General features: G+C 39.2%; 1 protein-coding gene across 4 annotated transcripts in view; it reads left to right on the forward strand.

Annotated features, from left to right (window-relative positions):
- LOC126480907 (band 3 anion transport protein) overlaps positions 1–25,841 on the forward strand; it is a 603,907-nt gene that overhangs the window by 569,227 nt on the left and 8,839 nt on the right. For all 4 annotated transcript variants that reach the window (XM_050104308.1, XM_050104310.1, XM_050104309.1 and 1 more), the window contains 2 exons: positions 11,057–11,265; positions 11,378–11,548. In XM_050104308.1, the coding sequence (XP_049960265.1) occupies positions 11,057–11,265; positions 11,378–11,548 (380 nt within the window). The remainder of the gene's footprint in view (positions 1–11,056; positions 11,266–11,377; positions 11,549–25,841) is intronic.

Consider the following 25,841-nt stretch of genomic DNA (forward strand, 5'->3'; position numbering starts at 1 on the left):
TAGAAGGTGGAAAGTGTAACATGAGGAAATGAAAATGAAAATAAAAATATATGGGGAGGGATAAAGGTGGACTGGAAAGTAACTGGAGATCTGGTGTGAAAAAAGGCGAAAAGGTGTTGGTTACAGCTGGGCTATGTTGGACTTGGGTTGGTAGACAACGATGTGCACAAAGGTTAGGTGGTTGTGTTGCCGCCAAAACACGTTAAGAGGATTGAGAAATTCGGGAAAATTTCGAAAAAACTGCGTGTAATATATTAAAAGGAATGGGTTTGTGGTGGCAGATTATGAAAATGAGGCTAACAATTGTCTGACGAAGAAATAATGACGTTAAAACCTGTGGGAAGCGGCTAAAAATTATCAGTGATGTGGGAAAAACGGAAATGGAAATAAAGCGAAAGTTATTAGAACTAGCCGAAATGGTTGTTTAAAAGGTGAAAGGAACTGTTTGTGAACTAGAAATGGTGGATTTTATAGCGGCGGTACTGTTGAAAGCGGCAAAAAAATTTTTTGGGTTGTGGTTTGGAAGTGGGTTACATATTATTGAGTATATATAGACGGGATAAAATTGTATAGCAGATTACGGTAAAAAGGAGAAGGTGAATACAAAGTGAAACTACTGGCAAAAACAGAAAAAGAAAATAAGACGACAGAAAAGATTTCAAAATGCAACAGTGACAATAACAAACGTAATTGTTGGGTTCAAATTAATGATATCAATATAATAGAGGGAAACATTCCACGCGGGAAAAATATATTTAAAAACAAAGATGATGTGACTTACCATACGAAAGCGCTGGCAGGTCGATAGAAACACAAACAGACACATACATACACACAAAATTCAAGCTTTCGCAACAAACTGTTGCCTCATCAGGAAAGAGGGAAGGAGAGGGAAAGACGAAAGGAAGTGGGTTTTAAGGGAGAGGGTAAGGAGTCATTCCAATCCCGGGAGCGGAAAGACTTACCTTAGGGGGAAAAAAGGACGGGTATACACTCGTGCACACACACATATCCATCCACACACATATACAGACACAAGCAGACATATTTAAAGACAAAGAGTTTGGGCAGAGATGTCAGTCGAGGCGGAAGTGCAGAGGCAAAGATGATGTTGAATGACAGGTAAGGTATGAGTGGCGGCAACTTGAAATTAGCGGAGATTGAGGCCTGGTGGCTAACGGGAAGAGAGGATATATTGAAGAGCAAGTTCCCATCTCCGGAGTTTGGATAGGTTGGTGTTGGTAGGAAGTATCCAGATAACCCGGACGGTGTAACACTGTGCCAAGATGTGCTGGCCGTCCATCAAGGCATGTTTAGCCACAGGGTGATGCTCATTACCAACAAACACTGTCTGCCTGTGTCCATTCATGCGAATGGAGAGTTTGTTGCTGGTCATTCCCACATAGAATGCATCACAGTGTAGGCAGGTCAGTTGGTAAATCACGTGGGTGCTTTCACATGTGGCTCTGCCTTTGATCGTGTACACCTTCCGGGTTACAGGACTGGAGTAGGTGGTGGTGGGAGCGTGCATGGGACAGGTTTTACACCGGGGGCGGTTACAAGGATTACTTATGTTGCACAAAAACATCTGTGCAAGAATCATGAGGATCTAAACCATGGATTATTCTAATTGCCTTCTTCTGCAACAACATTAATCTATTGAGGTGCGTATCTGCAGCAGAGTCTTATAATTCAGTACCATAATTTGTTAATTGATGTATTGTTCCATAGCAAACAGTTTTGATAGTAGGGTTTGTAACTATTTTTGCTAGGTGTCTGAGGATATATAATCCACTATTAATCATCTCACATACAAAATTAATATTATTTGACCATCACAAGTTTCCATCTAAGTGTAGGTGTAAGAATTTGCAGCTCTCAGTGTCTCTTTCTTCAGTCCCACATATATTTTTTATAGAGGTATGGTTAGAGTTAACAGTCTTGAATGATAATAATTGTGATTCATTAATATTTACATCTTTAGATCTTGTTCTTGAAAATACTTAACTATATTTATCACTGCATCCATTGCAGAAGATGTAAGTTCATAGGTATTTTTACCAAAAAACAGCAGAGATGTGTCATCTTCATAACTCATTATTTTGTAGTTTTGTGACTGGGTGACATATTCACATAGACTAAGAGGAGAAAGGGGCCAAGAATTGAGCCCTGGAGTACTTCTTGTTTTATTGTTTCACTAGAAGTTTGGGGGATTATAATTCAGTCATTAATGTGATAGGTTAGCTTCGTGCACTGCTTCTGGTTCAACAGGTACCAGGTTAGCAGTAGTGCTGCTGAATATTTTAAGCTATATGTCTGAAGTTTCTTTACTAGTAGGTCATGTTTAACTGAATCAAATTCTTTAGTAAGATCAAGGAATATGCCTGTTGCCAAATTTCCTTCATCTATTGCTATGATTGTGCTATGGTTTTTCTGAAACCATGTTGTGTTTCAATGAATAGATTATTTTTTTCGAAATAATCACTGACTTGTCACAGCAAAAAGTATTCAAAAATTTCCCTAAATACAGGATTAATGAAATTGGCCTTAGTTTTCAACCTGTTTTTTGGATTCGTTCTTATATACTAATTTAACTAAGCTCATTTTGAATGAGTGTAGGTAGGTGTTTTCCCTAATACAGCAGTTAATGAGGTAAGTTAAGTAATTCTTTGTGACACTTCATAACTTGTGCGTCTGATATCTCATTCCAGGAGGCTGAGAGTCTGGTCTTTAATGTGTTGATTCTTTGATTTAATTCAAGTTTACTCACATTTCTGAATTTAAAGTTTATACTTAGGGATGAACTTTAAATTCAAAACTGTAAGTAAAAGTGAATTAAATCAAAGAAATACTTTGAGATTGTCTGCAGCTCATGGTCTCACGGTAGCATTCTCCCTTCCTGAGCACGGGGTCCTGGGTTCGATTCCCGGCGGGGTCAGGGATTTTCACCTGCTTCGAGATGACTGGGTGTTGTGTCGTCTTCATCATCATTCATCCACATTACAATCAGAGGAAGGCAATGGCAAACCACTTCTACTAGGACCTTGTATAGTACGGCAGTGCAGGTCTCCTGCATTGTTCCCCTACCCTCTGTCAAAGAGTATGCGACTTCATCATCATCATCGTCACTTTGGGATGAGCAAATGTTTATCTGACTATTTTGGTCAACAGGTTGAATTGGAATAACACATGTAGTGATGAAATATTTATTAAAAATGTGCCAGATTGTTCTTGGCTGTTCTATAAATTTTCCCTCGTGCAATATGCTTATTTGTTTCGTATTCACATTTGATGATGCTTTCTGGTATTGATTAATGAGCTCACATTGTCAGATTTAATGACTGAATCACTGTGAACCTTTTCCCTGAAATTCTAAATGTCTACCTTAAACATTTTCAATGACTTTGCATTACTTTTCCTTGAGATTGATAACCTTTTTATATTTATAAAGTAAGAAGAGGCCATGAACATTCTGCTTGAGTTTAATCAGACTACTGGGTAATTTCAGCCTTGGATTCATTCTGTGTATTAGAGTTCCTTTTGACATCTTTCACTGGGCAACAATGATTATAATGTCTCAGAATTGTTTCATAGCATTCATCCCATCTATTGTTTGAGCCTTCTGCCTTATAAACACTATTCCATTCCTCCTGGGTTAGTTTACATTTGAGGCAGTTTGCATTATGATCATTCAGGACTTGTTTCTGTTCAGTAACATTTGTTGCTTCTGCAGTGTTTATACCTATGTACTAAACAGTCACAATAGTGGTCATTGCTGTGCTTAGCGGCATGTTTACTGATTATGAAATAATCTATGCTGCTGAATGTGTAGTCGGTCACTCTTGTATCAGTGTGCACTATGTTTACAAGGTTGTATAAAATCAATATTTCTGACAGCCTCAAGTTAGTCATGTTGTTTGAGTTTGCATTAATCTTCAGGGCCCCAAGTATACTGAGATTACTGGGCCACTCAGGCTAGCTGCTGAGCAGAGATTATTAAAATTCCTATTACCTTGAGCTTTGTGTAACTTCTACCCTTTTCCTTTAGTTAAAGAGTAACGGCAGTAATTTCTAGATTTATTTCGCCACAGTGTTTGTCCAGTAATGACGTTTTCAAAGTGATCAGTGCTTCTTGAACAAATATAACCACCCACTATCTACAGTACCTATTAGCAAGAATATAACCTTTTAATTTATAAAATGTTAATTCCTCAGGTTTAAGATGATGTTGAGTAATCACAATGACATAGGAGCCATGTTCAGTCACAAAAGGTGACAAGAGATCTAGTTTATTTCTGAGGTACTGAATATTTATGTACATTTGTTTCAGGACTTGTTTCCTATCTGATATATTACAGAACTGTTCAGATGAACTTGGCTCTTGCAGAAAACCTTGTTTACACTAATAAACATATTAATACTTTTGTTCTACCCTAGTTCTTCGGTTGGTGTGAAAGACTGAGGGCTAATTTGTTTATTTATTATGTGTACTAGCTTGGATCTTCCCTTTTTGGGCATGTGAAGGTCATGGGTAGTAAAAAAATTACCTAAGGTAGTAAAACATGACCTGTCAAATATGCTTATACAAAACCTTTTAAGATTATTATTTTTCTATCAATTTCCTTGTTCACACATGATCACTCTGGTAAATCATGTCTCTTGCTATGATTAATTACAATAATATTTGTGCTGATTAGAAGAACAAATTGTCGTAGAACATTCTGTAACAATGTAATTGCATTATTGCAATACATGTTGTAGACTCACCACAAATACAATTGTATCATGTTTATCATGTTTCTTACTCACGAAACGTCCAGTTACATACATACATGACATGCACACCAGGTTTTACGATGCCCATTACATAGTGTGTCAAATTTATTTTCAGTAATTCTAGAGTTAGTCACTTACTGTGACTATCACCAGTGATTCCTCTTTTCTTTCTGCTCACTTTACTTATGTTTCTTTTCACATGTTTGCGCATTGTTTTACCTCATCATTGCTGCATAGATCATTCAGAATTACTGACAGAGATTATTAGATTTTCTGCTCGTACAATATGAGACTCACGAGTGGCTGATTGACGTGGATTTATTTCTTATTTCTCATGTAGTTTTTTTAGTTCATCCTGCAAGATTCTTATAATGGAAATAATGTCTAGGTTTTCCTTTATTGTACTATCGATCATCTTAGCTGCCTCACAAGTACACATTTCTTGACTATGGTTGCTGCTTTTTGTTTACAATCTACACAGTTCCATACTGTCGCATAGTTATTGTCACTTCTCACTGAAAGATCCATCTTTCTGCACTGACATTTTTGATTACACTGAACACAGACTAAGCTGCATTTAACAGTTTTTGTGCACTTTTTGTAACATTATTTTCATAACGTTATTTTCACAAAACACTAAATTCAAAACATCTGCAGCTGACAACATCATACCAGAGTCCCCATAACCTTCAAAAAGGTCTGCCAGCAATGTATGCTGGTGTCTCTTCAAGTAACCAACAAGTAAAGTGGAATGAATTCATTCTGGAAACACCTACAGCCTCTGACTAAGCCATATCTCTGCAGGAGTGCTTCTCCCACCAGGTATGCATGAGAACTTCTGTGAGGGTAAGAAGGTAGGCGATGAGCTACTGACAGGTGTAGAGCTAGGTGGGTGGGTTGTGAGTCATGCTTGGGCAACTCAGTCTGTAGACTAATGGCCTGTGAAAGGCAGAAGTCCTAGGTTAAAGTCCTGGTCTGACAAACCATTTTAACCTGCGAGGAAGTCTCAGTAAGTAAAGTAATCACAAAAATTATTCAGTTGCTAAACAACAGCATCCTTTTGGTGTATTAAGCTTTATTGTGTTTTGCTCCTTCCACCTTTCTGCTTTCCCTTCTTTGCTTAGAACTGGGTTTCCATCTGAGCTCTTGATATTCATACAAGTCATTCTCTTATCTCCAAAGGTCTCTTTAATTTTCCTGTAGGCGGTATCTATCTTACCCCTAGTGAGATAGGCCTCTACATCCTTACATTTGTCCTCTAGCCATCCCTGCTTAGCCATTGGAATAAGTTTGTCATCTAGTTATTTTATGCTTCCAGTACAGTTATGAAAACAAATAGTCTTTCAGTGTCTTTCGTGCACTTTGGCACTTCTCTCAGTTCATTGTAAGGTGTCCTTGCACTGTTATCTTAATTGCTGTTACTGCGAAGCAAAATATGACAAAAAACAATCTTAAGTCTAACACACACAATACTGACCTTACGACTTATCTTAGAAGAAAGATTAAGGAAAGGCAAACCTACGTTTCTAGCATTTGTAGACTTAGAGAAAGCTTTTGACAATGTTGATTGGAATACTCTCTTTCAAATTCTGAAGGTGGCAGGGGTAAAATACAGGGAGCGAAAGGCTATTTACAATTTGTACAGAAACCAGATGGCAGTTATAAGAGTCGAGGGACATGAAAGGGAAGCAGTGGCTGGGAAAGGAGTGAGACAGGGTTGTAGCCTCTCCCCGATGTTGTTCAATCTGTATATTGAGCAAGCAGTAAAGGAAACAAAAGAAAAATTAGGAGTAGGTATTAAAATTCATGGAGAAGAAATAAAAACTTTGAGGTTCGCCGATGACATTGTAATTCTGTCAGAGACAGCAAAGGACTTGGAAGAGCAGTTGAATGGAATGGACAGTGTCTTGAAAGGAGGATATAAGATGAACATCAACAAAAGCAAAACAAGGATAATGGAATGTAGTCTAATTAAGTCGGGTGATGCTGAGGGAATTAGATTAGGAAATGAGGCACTTAAAGTAGTAAAGGAGTTTTGCTATTTGGGGAGCAAAATAACTGATGATGGTCGAAGTAGAGAGGATATAAAATGTAGGCTGGCAATGGCAAGGAAAGCGTTTCTAAAGAAGAGAAATCTGTTAACATCCAGAGTTGATTCAAGTGTCAGGAAGTCATTTCTGAAAGTATTCGTATGGAGTGTAGCCATGTATGGAAGTGAAACATGGACGATAAATAGTTTGGACAAGAAGAGAATAGAAGCTTTCAAAATGTGGTGCTACAGAAGAATGCTGAAGATTAGATGGGTAGATCACATAACTAATGAGGAAGTATTGAATAGGATTGGGGAGAAGAGAAGTTTGTGGCACAACTTGACCAGAAGAAGGGATCGGTTGGTAGGACATGTTCTGAGGCATCAAGGGATCACCAATTTAGTATTGGAGGGCAGCATGGAGGGTAAAAATCGTAGAGGGAGACCAAGAGATGAATACACTAAGCAGATTCAGAAGGATGTAGGTTGCAGTAGGTACTGGGAGATGAAAAAGCTTGCACAGGATAGAGTAGCATGGAGAGCTGCATCAAACCAGTCTCAGGACTGAAGACCACAACAACAACAACAACAAGCTTTATTGTGTGGAGTGCTAACAGCTTGTGTTGATTTGTTACCTATGGATTAAATTTGATATTAATGTCTTACTTAGACTTACTGAAATATGAGATAGATTAAAGGTGGCAATGTCAGTGTTTTCCATATGTTCCTTTCCTTGGCAATTCTGTGGAGAACATCCTTATTCCTTACCTTATCAGTCCACCTACCTTTCAACATTCTTTTATAGCACTACATCCCACATCACTTCTGTTGCAATTTTCCCATTTCATGTCTCACTACTGTAAAATGCTGTGCTCCAAATGTACATTCTCAGAAATTTGCTCTTCAAATTGAGACATATGTTTGATGCCAGCAAACTTCTCTTGACCAGGAATATCCCATTTGCCAGTGTTAGTCTGCTTTTTATGCCCTCCTTGCTCTCTCCATCGTGGGTTATTTTGCTGCCTACATTGCAGAACCCCTTAATTTCATCTATTTCGGATGTTAAGTTTCTCCTGTAATACTTCTTCAGTTTCACTGAGGATAATAAGGTCATCAGTGAATCTTATCATTGATAGAATCTGTCCACCTGCTTAGCTGAGTGGTAATGTGCTTGCCTCTCATGCAGCGGGCCTGGGTTGGATTCCCAGCTGGGTCTGAGATTTTCTCCACTCATGGACTGGGTGTTGTGTTGTCCTCCTCATCATTTCATCCTCATCACCGACACGCAAGTTGCCCAGTGTGGCGTTCTTCTGTAATAAGACTTGCTCTTGGTGACCGAACTTCCTCGGATGGGGCCTCCTGGCCAACAGTGCCATATGAACATTTCATTTCATTGATAGACTAACCCTGAATTTTAATCCCACTCTCGAAGGTTTCTTTTATTTCTGTAATTGCTTCTTCAGTGTATAGATTGAACATAAGGATGAACGACTATACCCCTACCTTGCACCCTTTTTAATCTGAGCACTTCGTTCTTGGTCTTCCGGTCTTATTGTTCCCTCTTGGTTCTTGTACATATTGTGTATTATCCATCTTTGTCTGTAACTGATTTTCTCAGAATTTCAAACATCTTGCACCATTTTACATTATCAAACACTTTTACCAGTTCGACAAATCCAATGAACATGTCTAGTTTTTTTTTTTAATTTTATTTTCTTTTTTCTTTTCCAGTCTTGCTGCCATTATCAACTGCAACATCAGAAGTACATCTCTGTAGCCTTTATCTTTCTGAAAGCCAAACTGATCATCGTCTTTTAATCCTCAGTTTTTCCCCCATTCTTCTGTATATCGTTCTTTTCAGCAATTTGGAAGCTTGAGCTGTTAAGCTGATCACATGATAATTCTCACACTTGTTGGCTCTTGCTATCTTGAAACTCTTGATAATATGTCGCCAGTCTCATACATTCCATACAGCAATGTCACTTCCCCCAATGATTTTAGAAATTGAAATGGAACATTATTTGATCTTAAGTTGTCCAAAGCTCTTTTAAATTCTGATTCTAGTACTGAATCCACTCTCTCTTCTCCATTGATTCCTTTTTATTCTTCTGTCATGTCATTAGATAAGTATTCTCCCACGTAGATGCCTTCAGTATGCTCTTTTCATGTATCTACTCTCTCCTCTGCCTTTGACAGTGGAATTCTCATTGCACTCCTAATGTTACTGCCCTTGCTTTTAATTTCACCGAAGGTTGTTTGCGGCCATTTCATTGTAGCTTCTCTGCAGTTTCTATTTATTTTGTTCCTAAGTGGTATGTATTTCGGTATTCCTGAACTTCCTTGAATCTTTTTCTATTTACTTCTTTCGTTGATCAACTGAAGTATTTCTTTTATTATCCATGGTTTCTTTACAGTTACAGTTCTTTCCATTTTCTGTGATTGCCCCTTTAAGAAATGTCCATTCCTCTTTAACTGAATTGTCTGCTGAGCTGTTAATTTCTCAGTATTTACAGCATCAGAGAATTCCAAATGTGTCTTCTTTCCTTGAAACTTTTGTATCCTACTTCCTTGCATATTGAATCTTCCTGACTAGTCTCTTAGGTTTTAGCCCACTCTTCATGACTACTAAATTTTGATCTGGGTAAGTCTTACAATACAGTATCTGATTTCGAAATCTCTGGCTGGCCATGATGTAATCCAACTAAAATCTTCCTATATCTCCTAGCCTTTTCCAAGTATACCCCCTCCTCTCGTGATTCTTGGACAGAGTATATGTTACATCTAACTGATATTTATTGCAGAACTCCACTCTCATTCCTACTACCAAGCCCATATACTCTTGTAACGCTTTTCTACTCCCTCCCATACAAACACATTCCATTCCCCCATGACTATTAGATTTTCATCTCTCTTTCCACACTAAATTAGCTGTTGAGTATCTTCATATACTTTGTCTATCTCTTCATCCTGTACTTGTGACATCAGCATACCTGAACTATTGATGTTGGTGTTGGTTTGCTGTTGCTTCTGATGAGAACAATCATATCACTAAACTGTTCACAGTAACTCACCCTCTGGTTACCTTCTTGGCATCTAAATAAGTAAAATAAAGAAATTATCCACCCATTGGAGGAATGACTGAATCTTTTGGTCTAAGCTAATAGACAGGTGTTGCTACTTCATTGAAGGCAAGCCTAACTGTGAATGTAGTGGGATCATTTTCCAGCTGTGCTGCAACTTCTACACAGTCTATCACATCTACATCTACATCTACATCTACATGATTACTCTGCAATTCACATTTAAGTGCTTGGCAGAGGGTTCATCGAACCACAATCATACTATCTCTCTAGCATTCCACTCCCGAACAATTTTTTTTTATTATCTAGACTCAATAATTAAAAGCTACATGACTAGTAGCTGTATTAATTGCAGGCTGGGCTCTATTATTATGTATCATAAATTACAGTTGGTATCAAGGCAGGTGTTAACAGTAGAGAAGAACAGATTTTAAGATACTTGAGGAAGCACCAGCTTCTTTCAAAGATCAAACATCCAGAAAATTTTACTATGGCGATGTATACTTTGACTTTTTCCGCATCCATGAAGTTTCTTCTTCAGAATAAAATGAATGAATGAGGCTGCTTGCAAATTTGGATTACTCTAAAGGAATGATTTATTCAATGACATTTAATGGAGTGTAAACATTTCACATGGCTACCACAAAATGGCTATAGATTTATTCAGTGTCAAGAAGATGGTGAATAACAAAATAATTTCACATACTTCATGGGTAGCTGTTGCAGCATGATATGATCTTTTAACTTACGAATTGACCACCCTGTTAAGGTGTTGTTCTAGATAATGATAATGAAAATCCTCAAGGAAGAAAAACACAATTGCAGACATGTCAATTTAGATACAGAAAACAAAAACTAACATTAAGAAACATTAACAACTTATAATTTAAATAACTGTTCACAGCAAATTTTCTTTTCTTCATTGCGTTAACATTGTATTAGAAAAACCTTTTGGGCAACTCAGTAATGAAAAATGTCTTTGAAAATTTTATGTATTTTAACATGACATAGTTAGGCTACCTATTTAGCATGCGTTTTTTTTTTTTTTAGTGCAATTTTTACTATTCAGTTTCAGTGAACCAAAAAAGAGTTTTGGTTATGAGATGTAGAGATCACAAACATTTTAATAATAATAAAAAAATATTCTGAAATCTTTCTTTATTTTTTCCAGAGCAACGACTGAGTGCACTTCTTGTTGCTGTAATGGTGGGTATGTCAGTTTTAATGGCGCCACTTCTTAGGTTGGTGCCTATGTCAGTTCTTTTTGGAGTATTTCTGTACATGGGAATCTCATCTACAAGTGGTATTCAGTTTTTTGAGCGACTTAAACTGTTCTTCATGCCAGTCAAACACCACCCACAAGTGGCATACGTGCGAAGGGTGAGATATGAAATTTTAAATGTCTAGATTCATTTATTGACTGTATCTTCTTTTTAAGAAGAGTATGTTTTGCATTATTAACACATTGATGTCAGCTTGTAATTTGTTTCAGGTTCGCACCATGAAAATGCACTTATTCACAATCATCCAGCTATTGTGCTTAGCAGTACTGTGGATTGTCAAGTCAACTGAAGCCTCATTGGCGTTTCCATTTTTCCTCATACTTATGGTTCCTCTGAGGGCACAGCTTAGGTTTCTGTTTTCACCAGCTGAGCTGAGAGCTGTAAGTAATTTTGTGGATATTTCTACTTACAGTGTGTAATTATATAAATGAGGCATGAATATGTCAGGTACAGTTAGAATTTGTTTAAAGAAATCTTAATATGTGACACTATAACTGCTACTCATGCATAACAGACACATACAGACATTGATGTTGTAGCCGAGAAGCATTCACCAATGCATAAGAAGTATCTTGCCAATGGTCTTGTCGCAGTGGTAACACTGGTTCCCGTCAGATTACAGAACTTAAGCACTGTCGGGCTGGGCTAGCACTTGGATGGGTGACCGTCCAGTCTGCCGAACACTGTTGGCAAGCGGGGTTAACTCAGTCCTTGTGAGGCAAACTGAGGAGCTACTTGATTGAGAAGCACTGGCTCTGGTCTTGTAAACTGACATATGACCGGGAGAGCAGTGTGCTGACCACATGCTCCTCTGTATCCACATCCAGTGATGCCTCTGGGTTGAGGACGACACAGTGGCTGGGTGGTACCGTTGGGCCTTCATGGCCCGCCATTTCATGCAGAGTTTAGTTTAGTGTAAGAAATATCTCCTATAATTGTCAGCATTTTATCACCTGTTGTTTTGAGTATTGTTGTAATGAAATTCAGTAGAAGTATCTGCTGTAGATATGGTATGATTTCATCTTTTGCAGCTCCTATGAATATCAAAAATACCTGGAACTTCCAGGGTCCAAGCTTGCCAACAATGCCCAGTGGTAATCCAAACCATTACAACTTTTGTTCTTCCAGTATGCAATTCAATGCTTCTAATTGTGTGCCGTAGTGTGGCACATATGATATTTCCACATAATGCATACACAGCAATTTCTGGAATTCCAGATAACATATGATTCACACTGTCACATTACCATCACTTTGTCTTCACTCTTACATTCTGTATCAAATCATTCTGTATCATGGCAAACATTTATACAGTATGTGCGGTAACTTTATCTACATTTCAGCATATAATAAATGCCAGCAGGTCATAGAAACAGGCAGTGCCATAATTGCATTAATAATCTGTTACTGACAAAGTACTGGAACAGAAGCAGTTGGTTCCTAGATGTTCAGGGAAGGCAAGTCACAAAGTTTTAATATCACCTCACCTTAATTAATTTTTTGATTGTTTGTAGGTACATGTATTCATTTCCAATAAACATTGAAATCCCCATTTGGCAGTACCATAGCAAACTGCTAGAGATGCCAAAACAAAATGGTGCCACTGTCTTGATAAAGTAGAGTATCATGTGGTAATTAATTTTCAGCAGCAGCAAAAATGTTGCAATTTTGTCACTTGTGCTGGTTTTTATGTGTTTCTGGGTGTTCCAGAACCTGCAACAAACAAAAAATTGACTGCAGTACTTTATTTGTTCAAGATGATAATTAAAACTTTATGACTACCAAAGGGGCAAGACCAATTTGTGGTACCACTCTGTAGGGTGAGCGGTGCAGTGATAGGCTGGTGAGGCCCAGTGACAAACTGGTGATCAAGAGAAATATTTTATAGACTTCAGTTACACATCTCATCATTGACAATGGGAGGCAATCATGCCCCACTCTGCTGCAGTAGACTGGTGATGGGCAGCTGGCAGCTTGGCTTCTACCCCAGAAAGAGGTAACACATCAGTGCCCAACATTTGTGACATCATGCCAAGTAGTGGTCAATGGTCTGTCAGTGAGCCAAGGCCCCGACATCAACACCACATTCCTTCTTCTTTCTGTGAATGCATTCTACCGTTGAGCACCTGAACCCAGGCAGCTCTCACCCAGCTTGCGTTCACTGTGGAGACAAGGGACGACTACTGTGCCTTGTACATGACCTGCTGCCCCCTCGAAGGAGTCTAGTGGTGGCATGCATGTACTGCAGGTCAGCAGTGCTGTGGCACTGAGACCCACTGGGGAGACAGTGCAGGAGGCAGCTAGCCCAGCCCAGTCTCAAACCCATGGCTACAGCTGATTGTGCCCAGTCATCTTGTCATCTAGCACGGCCCTAGTGTTGGGATGCTGCTGGACTCTGAATGAACCTGCCTCAAAATTCACAGCTATTTGTATGGCTCTGGGGTGAATTTTTTGTACTATTACCCAATCCTTGGTCATTTAGGTCATAACATGGTTCTTTCTGTGGTACGGTGACACTGCTCTGCCTACTTTGACTATTACTGCTGTGTGGTGCAGGTTTTTCTGAGTACAGCTGGCCCATCCCTTGGGGTATTGCCCAGGATTAGTTCCCCTCTGCGGCTACTTGCACCATTGATTTTAATGTAAGTGACACTCACTCAGATTATACTAGACTGTCCCTTTAAACACTATACATTTACTACATTACATTTTACAGCTGCTTCCCATCTTCCTTAAGCTATGCAAATTCATTCTCCATCTTGCTTAGGGGATCCAGTTTGCTGGAACCTGGATTACCCATGCACTGCATTTCTGAGCTGCTCATCATCTTGGATAAATAAAAGCTTTACAAAGCAAAATCAGAGTCACTCTCATGCTAGGAATTACAACACTCGAGGTTACAGTTATCTGTCATGTACCATCTCGATATGTTCAATGTGCTGCATTAGTTGCTCTGCAGTAATCCACCCCTCCTGTGCCCCTACCATCCGACTAAGAGGATGAACTGGACTTGGTTCTCTGGAATTATTGAAGAGAGTAAGGTTTTGCGTAGGCAACATCTCTAAGAGTTCATCTGGCCAATAGAGCTCTGGTTGGGTTATATTTAAAAGATTAACTCCTTCCATTGCTGCTGGTAAATGAAACGTGGGTCCCATAATAGGACACATACTTCCATTAATCGACAATCCATTGCCTCTAAAATCTAACTGCCTTGTACCCATGAGTTTTCCTTGTCCACAGCAACTTGCCACCACTATTATATTGTTGTACATTGCTATACCAAATGTAGATCCACTATCTGGAAGTAGGGCTTGGATTACATCATGTCCTTTCACATCATTGACTGTCCATCTTGCAGCTGAACAATTGTATGGCACATGCATTTCCTCCCAACTGGATCTCACGAGTAGGAGATATGGTGACCACCCTGTTTTAGCATTGCTGTACCTCACTCTTGATCATTACCATACACCGATCCCCATCTTCTGCTATCAGCAACACACCATCCTCTTTTATCTGCACAAGCCGTACTGTATAGGTGTGCACTGTGTAATATCTAAATAATGCATGCTTGTCCACCACTAACAACTGCACTGACAAATACAAGTGTGCACTATATGTTTTTACTTCCATCATTGCACCATGGTAGTAAGAAGGCAGGTTCTGACTGTTAGGCTCTGCTACTAATTGTAGTTCTGGCAGTAATTCTTTCTGCACTTTCTTCAGCCTCTTCAGATATTGCTCAGGTGACACTAGGATGAGACTCAGTTACTCGTGTAGTGCCTGATGAAAGGCTTCCTGCAAGCTTGCTAGCTCTACTCTTTCATCTCAGGCACTATCTCCAAGTGACTGCAACAGTCTTATTAGCATTATTCTTGATCTAATACCTTCATATGTCCTTGAATGACCTTTAAATCCTGGTTTAGAGTGCTAGCTGACACTCTAGCATAATCTGTTACCTCTTTACTTAGTTATGGAAGCATGCACGTGTTGTTCAGCATGCTGCTCTCCAAACTTACAATCCATGGGAAATGCCAGATTTCCTTCTATCAGTTCTCTTGTGGCTTCTGGTGTTTTGTCATTTTGTTTGCATCCAGTGTCCCAAACACTGTGTTTAGCATCCTTTTTCCTGCATCTGGCTATCCTCTTTTTTTCTCCTCTGCAATTCATGCTGTACTACTACTCCTATACTTCCTGCTTCTGCTCCTTCAACCATGCATACACCATGAGCAGTGTCTTGTGCTCCCCAGAGTACTCCATTTCTAGTTGCTAATTCTTGACAACCCAAAAATACCTCTTCCAACCTCCTTATATAATTATGTAGTTCCCAAACATTAAACACCAAACTTAATGTCCACTCCTAACCAAACAGCATCACAACCTACTGCCTGGGAAACAAAACTCCTCTGTCCAGATTATGATCTTGCAGCATCCCTACTCTGCCTCAGGAAAGAAGGTACAGCACCATCGAGACTAGCATTCTTCCTTTCTTGCCCTCGCCGAACAGCAACCTAAGGTGGGGACTACTATCATCTCCCCTGCCTCCAGAAACCCACTCTCTCCAATCAGCATATCTCACACAAATATTAGAGATAATCCTTACCCTGACATAAACGTACAATACTACCCATAATTACTGTATAATCTATACAACACAGGAAAAATGGGATTGCAAGAATCTTTAAGAAACAAAATATTTTGGCTGCCTCCTCAGCCTAAACAAATAAGGTATGTGAGGTCCAAGGTTCTCCTTCTCCTGTTGCTTTTCCTTCTACTCCTTATGTTTTGCTCTTCTCTTTGGTTCTAATTGTATTCCCCCTGGGATTGACCCAGCACATCCTTGAATGATTGTAAGCATTCAGCGTGTACAGTCATCAACCTTGTTGGCAACTGCATCTTCAAAACACACGTGATGTGGATTCAATCATTTGGTATGGGCCCTTGTACCATGTCACAAACGTTTTTGTCTTCCATTTATGAGTATATAGACTTGACAACATCACCCACAGGCCCACCTTGTATTGAGATAATGTTCCTGTAAAATTTACTGCCTCCTCTTGGAGGCAGTGCCATAGTGTTCATTTGTTGAACCCGTTAGCAAACCTCCGTCACAATTCTCATACACACTCGGACTGACTTTCTGCTCCTGTTTCCTTTCTGTTTCATCATAACGTATGATGGTGGCATCTTTTTACCATACACCACTACAAATGGTCACAATCTGTGCTGATGTGTTCATGTCCTAATCGACATGGTGGGAGTTAACATCCTTCCACTTGACTGAGGATGAAGTGGACTATTTTTAAATTTTTTTCCCTCTCAACAACTGACACAGTTCTTTCATAAAGTCTGACAGTAAGTTCCCTTAGCTTGGATGGTAAAGCCACTTGCATTCCTAATCTAGTCTCCTTACATAACAACCCACCACACACACAGTGAACTGTTACTGCTTGCTGTCCTGCTTACACTGTGCTGCTTGCCACTCAGCAACTTCTTGACCTAGTGCTTGTATTGCCACTACCTTCCTACTTAGTTTGTTGGCATTCAAAGCAGCATTGTCACTACTTTAAACTTCCTCCTGTACAGGCAATATCAGAAGTATGGTACTCCATAGACCTGGCTAAGCATCTTCCTCTGAATTGTAGAATAATTCCTCTCAGCTCCACTCAATTGTTTTGATGCAAAAGCAATAAGGTGTTCCTCTCCATTGACCTCCTGGCTCAAAATCCATCTGAGAGCATGGTTCAACCCATCACTTGGTAATATAAATTCTTACTGAAAATCCAGAAATGCCAGCATTGGGCTCAAAATAAGTACTTCCTTTAATTCCTCAGTTGCTACTTGACACTTCTTAGACCACACAAATTTGATACCCTTTTTCAGTAATTGTGTAAGTGGTCATGCTGCATCCATGAATCCTCTCACCAATTGTCTACAATAATTTTCAAGGCCCAGGAATGATTGTATCTTTTTACTTGTCCCTGGTACTGAAAATTTTCACACCATCTGTATTAACCATCGATAATTCCTCACACCGTACTTAACTAATTACATGACCCAAGTAACTTACTTCTTCCAATGCAAAATGGCACTTCTAAGTACTCAGTGTCAAATGTGCTGCCTGTAAGCTCTTGAACATTTCTCTCAGTGTCTGGCTAAGTTCCTGCATATCCCTTGGAAAAAGAATTATGTCTCCCAAATACACTAAACATTGATGATGTTTAGTCCTTTTAACACCCCATCTAACAATCGCTGAATTGTTGCTGGTGGACTCTTAAATGATATAGCATTCTCCTATAATGATAATTTCCCCTAGGTACTGAAAATGCAGTTTTTCATGTATGTTCTGGAGTCACGTTTAGCTGATGGAACTCACTCCTCAGGTCCATTGTCGAGAAATACAGGCACCACACAAGATTATCATGACTTCTGTGATGTTTGGAATGAGTTGGGCATCTATTGTTGTCTTACTATTCAAATAGAAATAGTTGCAACAGAACTGATAATTCATTGAACCAACTATAGAGTTTTTCAGTATGATTACAGTTCCTGCTCTCAGAGACTACTACTCTCTTATATTACACTGCTAGCTGACTGCTGATTGATAAATTCTTTAAAAATTGGCTGCAGAGACTGTGGTGTTCTTTATGGCCTCCGGCACGCTGAAGCTTCATTAGCTGTAGGAATCCTGTCTTGCATCACGATCATTGCAGGCAGTGGCCCCCACGGAAAGAAACAAGTCTTGAAACTCGTAACAACAGTTCTTCCATTGGTGCCCTCTCTGTTCCCCTCAAATGCTTAACTTTCTCATGCAATGCATTCTTAGTTGCATCCTGTGCCTTTTCACAGCTTACACCTCCTGTGGAGCAATTTCCTTTTCTCCTCATGTGATTATGTTGATTTTTCTGGCATGATAAATGTTGATGCTCTTCATGGGTATGCAGCTGAATTTCATCGTACTAACAACACGATATTTCAACAGTCCAGCTGGCCACCATCTTCAGGTGAGATTGCAGGTGCACAATCACGCCAGAACTGAGGTAACATGAGATATGGCTGCTGTCTCTGATGTTACCTCAGTTCTGGCATGATTGTGCAACTGCAATGTCATGAAGATGGCAGCTAGTTGAACTGTTGAATTATTGTGTCATCAGGACAATTAAATCTGGCCACATTCCCCTGAAGAGCATCAAATCTTCATCTTCCAGAATTTCTAACATTACCACTAACATTCCCTTTAAAAACTTAATCTTCTCAGCACCAAAATTATCTGCACTGACAGGTATTACCTGGCCTCCATCCCTTTTCTGTATGCGTACAGTACTTCGTCTTACCAAACAATATGCTGCATGCAATATGTCACTGTCCTCCAGCGGTTCCGCTATACGCAACATACCGTCTGGTGAGGCCAGTTCCACATTCACACTCAATGACTTCCCAGTGCCACTCGACACACAGTCATGCGAATTAAGCCTTAACTGGATTGCGTTGTGCAATAGCTGCTCCTCGCATCAGATCAACATTTGTGACAACTTCCTGTAGTTGGAATATCTCCTCACCAAGTTCCAAAATACATCTTCAAAAGTCATTTATAGCATGACACTCATGCAGGAAGTCTAACTCTAGGCTCATGTTGTAGACTTTGTTTGTGTGAGACACCACTTCCATACAGTGCCTAAACTTGGTTACCTCCAGTTGAAAATTCACCATTATCAATCCCAGTGGCCATACATCATTATCCTGTGCCCTTCATATCCTAATAGTTTGTTGATGTAATTATAAAATAGTACGATGTACACTGTGTGACAAAAAAGTGAAGCACCCAGATGGGGAGGAGGAAACAAAATGGCACTTCACAGGTTGGGAGGATATGTGTCTTTATTTCAGTGATTACAAAAATCAAGACAAATTTACAATGAACTTGGCACCATGAGCCCACTTGTCAGTATGATGTTGCACCTCCTCTGATTCAGTTGAGAAAGGTGTTATAAAGTTGTATTCTCTCCTGAGGAAAGTTGGCACATGACTGTTGTAACTAGTCATTGATGTCCTGGATACTGGCTGTGGGACAGAGTTTATGTCTGAGTGTGTTCTACATATATTCTATCGAGCACAGATCCGGGCATCTTGCTAGTCATGAGAGCACCTCAAAATAATGCAGGTAGTTTATAGAGACACGTGCCATGTGTGGACGAGGATTCTCTGTTGAAAAATGACTCCATGATACTGTCACATGAGAGGTAACAGTTGAGGACACAGGATATCTGTGACGCACTGTTGTGCCATCATATTTCCCTCAGTCACTAGCAGCTGTGACCTGAAGTCATGTTCACTTGCTCCTCACATAATGACAGCAGCAATAACACTACAGTGCCTCTCCAAAACATTGGAAGGGTGGAGCTTCTCCCAAGGTCCCCGCAATACTCACCGATTATGGTCATCTGTGGTAATGCAGCATCACAATCCGTGTCTGGAAACAATTTTGATACTGTTCATCAGCAGTCTGTGCTTCCCGGTCGTGGCACCATTCCAAATGCAAACCATTTGTGGTGAAGTGGTAACAGCAGCTTAAACATGGGATTGTAATTCCCTAGTCCAGCTGCTGCTAATCTTCGGTGCGGGATGATGCAATATGTTGCAGGGAGCCCATTACTTTTTCTCAGATGGCAGGCTAGATGTGCTTGGTGCACAATATGGTGACCCTCCATTGTGGTGGTCAGACATGGTTGACTGGAATCTTGATGATGAGTACGCCTGCCCTCATGTTCCTGTGCAGCCCAACATCAAACCAGTGTCACTTCTGAATGTCCCACAAATCTGGACATTGCACGATCTGACCAGCCGGCCAAATGGATATCCAGAATGAGGTCCCTTTCAAATACTGTCTGGTGCTGATATCATTGTCTCACATGAGTACACAGATCTCCATGTCCTCCAAAATGATCACTCAATGTCTGATGCTGTTCACAGCCATTATATGCTGATACCTAGCCAGGCTTGCTTGTAACATGGGCAGAAATAACGCATTCTTGTGGCTGTTCAGCCTGCCACAGAGGATAGCAGTACTAATCATTTACATACTTGTTGATGGTGTGTGAATGTACAAAGTTACATTGCCATCCAACCATCTCACCTGGGTGCTTCACTTTCTTTATCAGGCTGCGTAACAGGTTTGTCTTCATTTTATTCTATTTCATAGACTACATTAAAAGCTTTGTTCATATCAGTGAAACGTGAGTCATGCGATATTGCCTAGCTCTCTGACTTTTATTAAGCAGAAGCATACACTTCACAATACTACCCCAATTTTACTTAGAACACAAGCTGAGCTATCTAAAAATTATGCATGTTCTGTAAAGTCTTTACTTAAAAAAAAAAATACAGGGCATTTTAATGGGCATAAGTCTGTGGGAAAACTACTAAGAAAATTTCAGTTTCCATAAAGAAATGAACACTGCCATTCTTACGTGAAATCAAATTGTCATTCAAAATATGTTCTCCCCAAATACAAATATACACTGATGAGTGAAAACATTATGACCACAGCCTATCACAGTATTGAATGCCACCAGGTAGCATTGTGGGCACGTGATGAGTGGTAAAGAAAGTACATAAGTGGAACAGAACTGAATGGGCAATCATTCTAATGACAATATGGACCACAAATTGGGAAATACAGGCGCATGTGACTTTGATAAAGGAAAAATTGTTATGGCCCAGCATCTGGGAACATGTACCTCTTAAATGGCAGTGCTGGTTGGCTATCCATGTATTACTGTCATGAGTATCGTGAAACCACGAGCAGGCATTAAGGTGCTGGACTCCCATGCCTAATCACAGAATGTGGAGGTCAAGGGCTTGCTCTTTCTGTAATGTAGGTCAGATAGCAATCAGTGGCAGATCTGATCACTTTGTACAATGCTGGTGCAGGCACAAGTGTTTCAGAGCACACAGTTAAGTGCAAGTTATTGAACATGTTGCTTCATAGCAGATAACCCCCACATGTTCCCTTGTTGACCCAACAACATTTTCAACTACAGTAGCAATTGCATGGGATCATCAAGATTGAAATGTGGATCACTGGAAACATGTCACCGTGTCGGATGAATCACATTTCTTGTTGCACCAGGTCGACGGTCAGATATGCCATCATTGAGACAAGTGACTGCTTGAAACTTGTACTGTGCCACAGACAGAGACTGATGGGGATAATACTATGTTGTGGTCAACTTTCAGCAGGACTTGCACTCAATCTTTGTTAGTAATCAAAAACACCATGATGGCTGTAGGCTGTGAGAACATTATTGCAGACTACCTCCATACCTTCATGCTTGATGACTTCCGCAACAGTTATGGCATCTTGCAGTAGGAAAACTTCACAGAACCTGAATTATTCTACAGTGGTATAAGGAGCATTATAGAGAATTCACATTGAAGTCATGGCCACCAAAATTGGTGATTGGGATACAGTTGAATTATGCTATTATGCTATTGGGGCTAGCTGCCCACTTACAAACGACCAGTCCACAATTTATTAATGGGTATTGTGTGACTTGTGTCATGTTTGTAGACATATGGTGGTACATATATCTTGAAACCTATCAAGGACTTGTTGAATCCATGCGATGCAGAATTTCTGCTGTATTGCACTCTAAATGTGTACCAACATGCTATTAAGCAGCTTGCCACAATATTTTCGGTCATCACTGTATGAAGGTACAATTAGCAGGCACTTTAGGCCCTGCAAATTGGAAATATTTGCACTATAAAGGTTCAGAATCATTAGTACATGAAAAACTTACAAACTGTAATTACTGTACAGTACCTTAATTTTACAGAATTTTCATCCAATACTTGTCACAGTCAGCACTGCAATTCACAATGTAAAATCTGTGAAATAATGTTGTAGTTGTACACGGTACAAAAAAAAAACATGTTCTAGACACACAGCTGGCATACTTGATCTGTAGCCTAGAAAGAGCATTTGGTTCATTTTGGCAGCCATGCATTTTATTTAATTTATACTATTCATGAGTTGTTTGGGAAAATAATTCACATGATCAAGTATTTTTTTCTTTCTGTGTTGTGACTTCTTAAATGTGATGTCTGCTGTATGTGAGGCCCTTAACCATTGTGGTGTCACAGTCCAATCATGTAATTGTAATAGGAGACACAAATATGTAACTGCATCTGAAATCTCTATCTGTGAGGAATTGAAGAAGATTTTCAAACTAACAATTTAAGTATTATACCTCTGAATCCATCTCATCACACCCCACACCACCATAACCTAATAGATACAATGGCAGTGGAGAGTACAGATAAAGCAATTTGTGCTTGTCATATTTTCTCTGTTGGCTTTTCTGCCAATATTTTAATATTCTTAATCATCCCTATACAGCCCACTGGAGAAAAATCGCACCTTACAACATTCAGAAATTAAAACCTGTCAAGAATGCATGATACCCTTCAAAAGGACTGTTTAGAAATCCCATGATAAGATGTAAATAATGATCCAAAGTTAGATTGTAAATTCTGGAAATTCAACTGAAGCCTAATACACTTTATAACAATATTCATTCAAAAGTATAGAGAGCTCCTGATACTTGTACAACCATAGAACTGTCTCACGTAATGAATAAACAAGGCACTGCACTTAGAAGAGTCAAGCAAAATCAAACTACTGATTATTATGAAGTATATAGGAAGTTGTAAAATGGAGTGAAGCAAAAAATGTGCAACACCAATATCAGAGAGCCTGTTTTGTTGTATACAGCAAGTCAAATCCTGCAACATGGGGATTGCATCAGAAAGGCAAAATCTGTTGCTGTATTTTCAAGCCTCTTTCCAGATGAATTAAATGTCTTTTTCTCAACAGCAGCCAGCTTTCAAGCTGCACTAAATTATCGACCATAAAGTAGCACTTTCATGTCTTTTTCTCAACAGCAGCCAGCTTTCAAGCTGCACTAAATTATCGACCATAAAGTAGCACTTTCATGACAGCTGCATTTTCCATAAAACATGTTTCTAAGTGTGCAGTACAGAAAACAATCATGACAATCTTTTTTGTAGCCGTAGATAATGACTGGGTGAGCATACGTTTGCTTAAAAACATGGTTAATACTATTTTCTAGTCCTTACATACATCTTCAATTTCTCTCTAACTAGTGGCACACATTCCACTGATCCCACAGAATCAGAGCATTGTAATTTGCCATCAGGCAATTACAGGCTGCTCAGAATATTATATGCAGCATTGAAAGCTTTAGAGTATATGGACATAAACAACTGATAGGCTGCTTTAAAACTTACAATAGATATCAATCAGGCTTTGAAAACATCATAGCCCAGCAGCTGCATTAATCAAATGACTGATGGCACCAAACATACTATAGGCAGGGGTAAGGGAACCATTTTAACAGCGCTTTAATTCAGCAAAGTTTTTGGTAGCGTTAATTTAGCTCTATTATTTATGAAATTGAAAAACTGGCTTTCTCAGACAGAATGACATTGTGGTTTGACAGCTACCTCAAAAATAGATATTGACAGGTGGCCCGTGGTTCAGAGAAGTCATCATAGAGACATGTCCTCTCAAGAGTCCTGAATGTCCAGTTCTTAAGTTTGCTGTTTTTTTTTTTCATTGTGTGTTTGTAATATTCATCTGTTCTGAATACTTGTAACTACTCCTTACGTGCTGACAGCAGCCTGTTGTATCAAAGCATGAGCCCTGAGAATATTTCCGCTGTCATACCAGGTGTGAATGATGATCTTTGCTCAGCATCATGTTGTTGTTGTGGTGGTCTCCAGTCTAGAGACTGGTTTGATGCAGCTCAGCATCATAATGGGCACAAAACATTTCACCCCCATATATCACAAGTTGATCGCCAAATATTTTCATGAAATTTTTTTTCATATATTCCATGATGGTACCAACTACCCTGTCAAGAACAGTGGAATACCTTGGCATAATCTTGGAAGAGGAATTATATTGGGCAGAACAAACTATTATAGCACACAGGAAATCTCTCTTTTACTTAAATGTGATCCAAAAGCTCAGAAAAGTGTTTCCATCTAAAGTAAAATGAAAATTAATCCAGTCCTTAATCCAGCTAAATCTATGCTGTGAGGTTGTTTGGATGGAATGAACAGTGAAAATTCAGATGACTCAAGCTAGTGTGTAACAATCAGTTGTTTGATCATGTCAGTTCTTCCTATACCACAAGGGTGGATGTGACCTGATAGGTAATGCACTGTAAGTACCCTCATATTGCAAGAATTGGAAACACAACTCTTTTGGTCCATATTGTATACCAATTAGATTCCTTTTAGAGTATACTAGTTCCTTACTTAGCAATCATATAAACTGCTTTTTCGACAAAGGTCTGTCGTTAAAGACTGATAAGCTGCACTGGTCACTTCACTACTCTCGGAATGAAATGAGAATAATCCACTGAATTACAGACCCATATCACTGACATCGATTTGCTGGAAAATTTTGGAGCTTTTGCTATGTTCAAACATAATGAATTGTCCTAAAGAAAACCATCTATTGACACACAGTCAACATGGATTCCGAAAACAGCATTATTGTGAAATACAACCAGCTCTTTATTCACACTAAATAATGAGTGCTATTCGCAGGGGATCTCAAATTGACTCCACATTTCTATGTTTCCAGAAGGCTTTTGACACAGCTTGTGACAGCAACTTCTAATCAGATTGCGTGACTCGATTTCGTGTTTTTCTGTCAGAAAGGTCACAGTTCATAGTAATTGATGGAAAGTCATCAAGTAAACCAGAAGTGATATCTAGTGTTCCCCAAGGAAATGTCATAGATCCGCTGCTGTTCCTAATCTATATAGAGGATTTACAAAATAATCTAAGCAGTTCTCTTAGATCCCGTGCAGAAGATGATGTCATTTACCATCTCGTAAAGTCATCATAAAATCAAAACCATTTACAAAATGATTTAGGCAAGATACACGTATGGTGTAAAAAGCAGCAATTGGCTCTAAATAATAAAAAGTTTGAAGTCAGCCACATGAGTACTAAAAGGAATCTGATAAATATTGGTTACACTATAATTCACACAAATCTGAAGGCTGCCAATTCAAAATACTTAGGGATTATGGTTATGAATAACTTAAATTGTAATGATCACGTAGGTAATGTTATTGGGAAAGCAAACCAAAGACTGTAGTTTATTGGCAGGATACTTAGAACATGCAGCAGATCTACCAAAGGGACTACTTGCACAACACTTGTCCATTCTCTTCTGGAGTAATACTCCACAAATGTGGGTTCCTTACCAGATAGTATTGACAGAAAGACATCAAAAAGTTTCAGAGAAGATCAGTCCATTTTTTTATTATCATGAAGTAGGGGAGAGAGTGTCATGGATATGATTTGTGAGTTGGGGTGGCAATTATTTAAACAAAGGTGATTTTTCTTGAGGTGAGACCTTTTCACAAAATTTTGATCACAAATTTTCTCTTCCAAATTTGAAAATGTTTTGTTGACACCCATCTACATGGGAGAGAAATGATCATCAAAATAAAATAAGTGAAATCAGAGCTCACACTGAAAGAGTTAAGTGGTCATTTTTCCCACACACTCTTCGAGAGGGGAATGGCAGAGAAATAGTCTGAAGGAAGTTTGATGAGCCCTCTGTGA

This window comes from Schistocerca serialis, chromosome 5 (genome assembly GCF_023864345.2).
Source record: "Schistocerca serialis cubense isolate TAMUIC-IGC-003099 chromosome 5, iqSchSeri2.2, whole genome shotgun sequence".
Lineage (NCBI taxonomy): Eukaryota > Metazoa > Arthropoda > Insecta > Orthoptera > Acrididae > Schistocerca > Schistocerca serialis.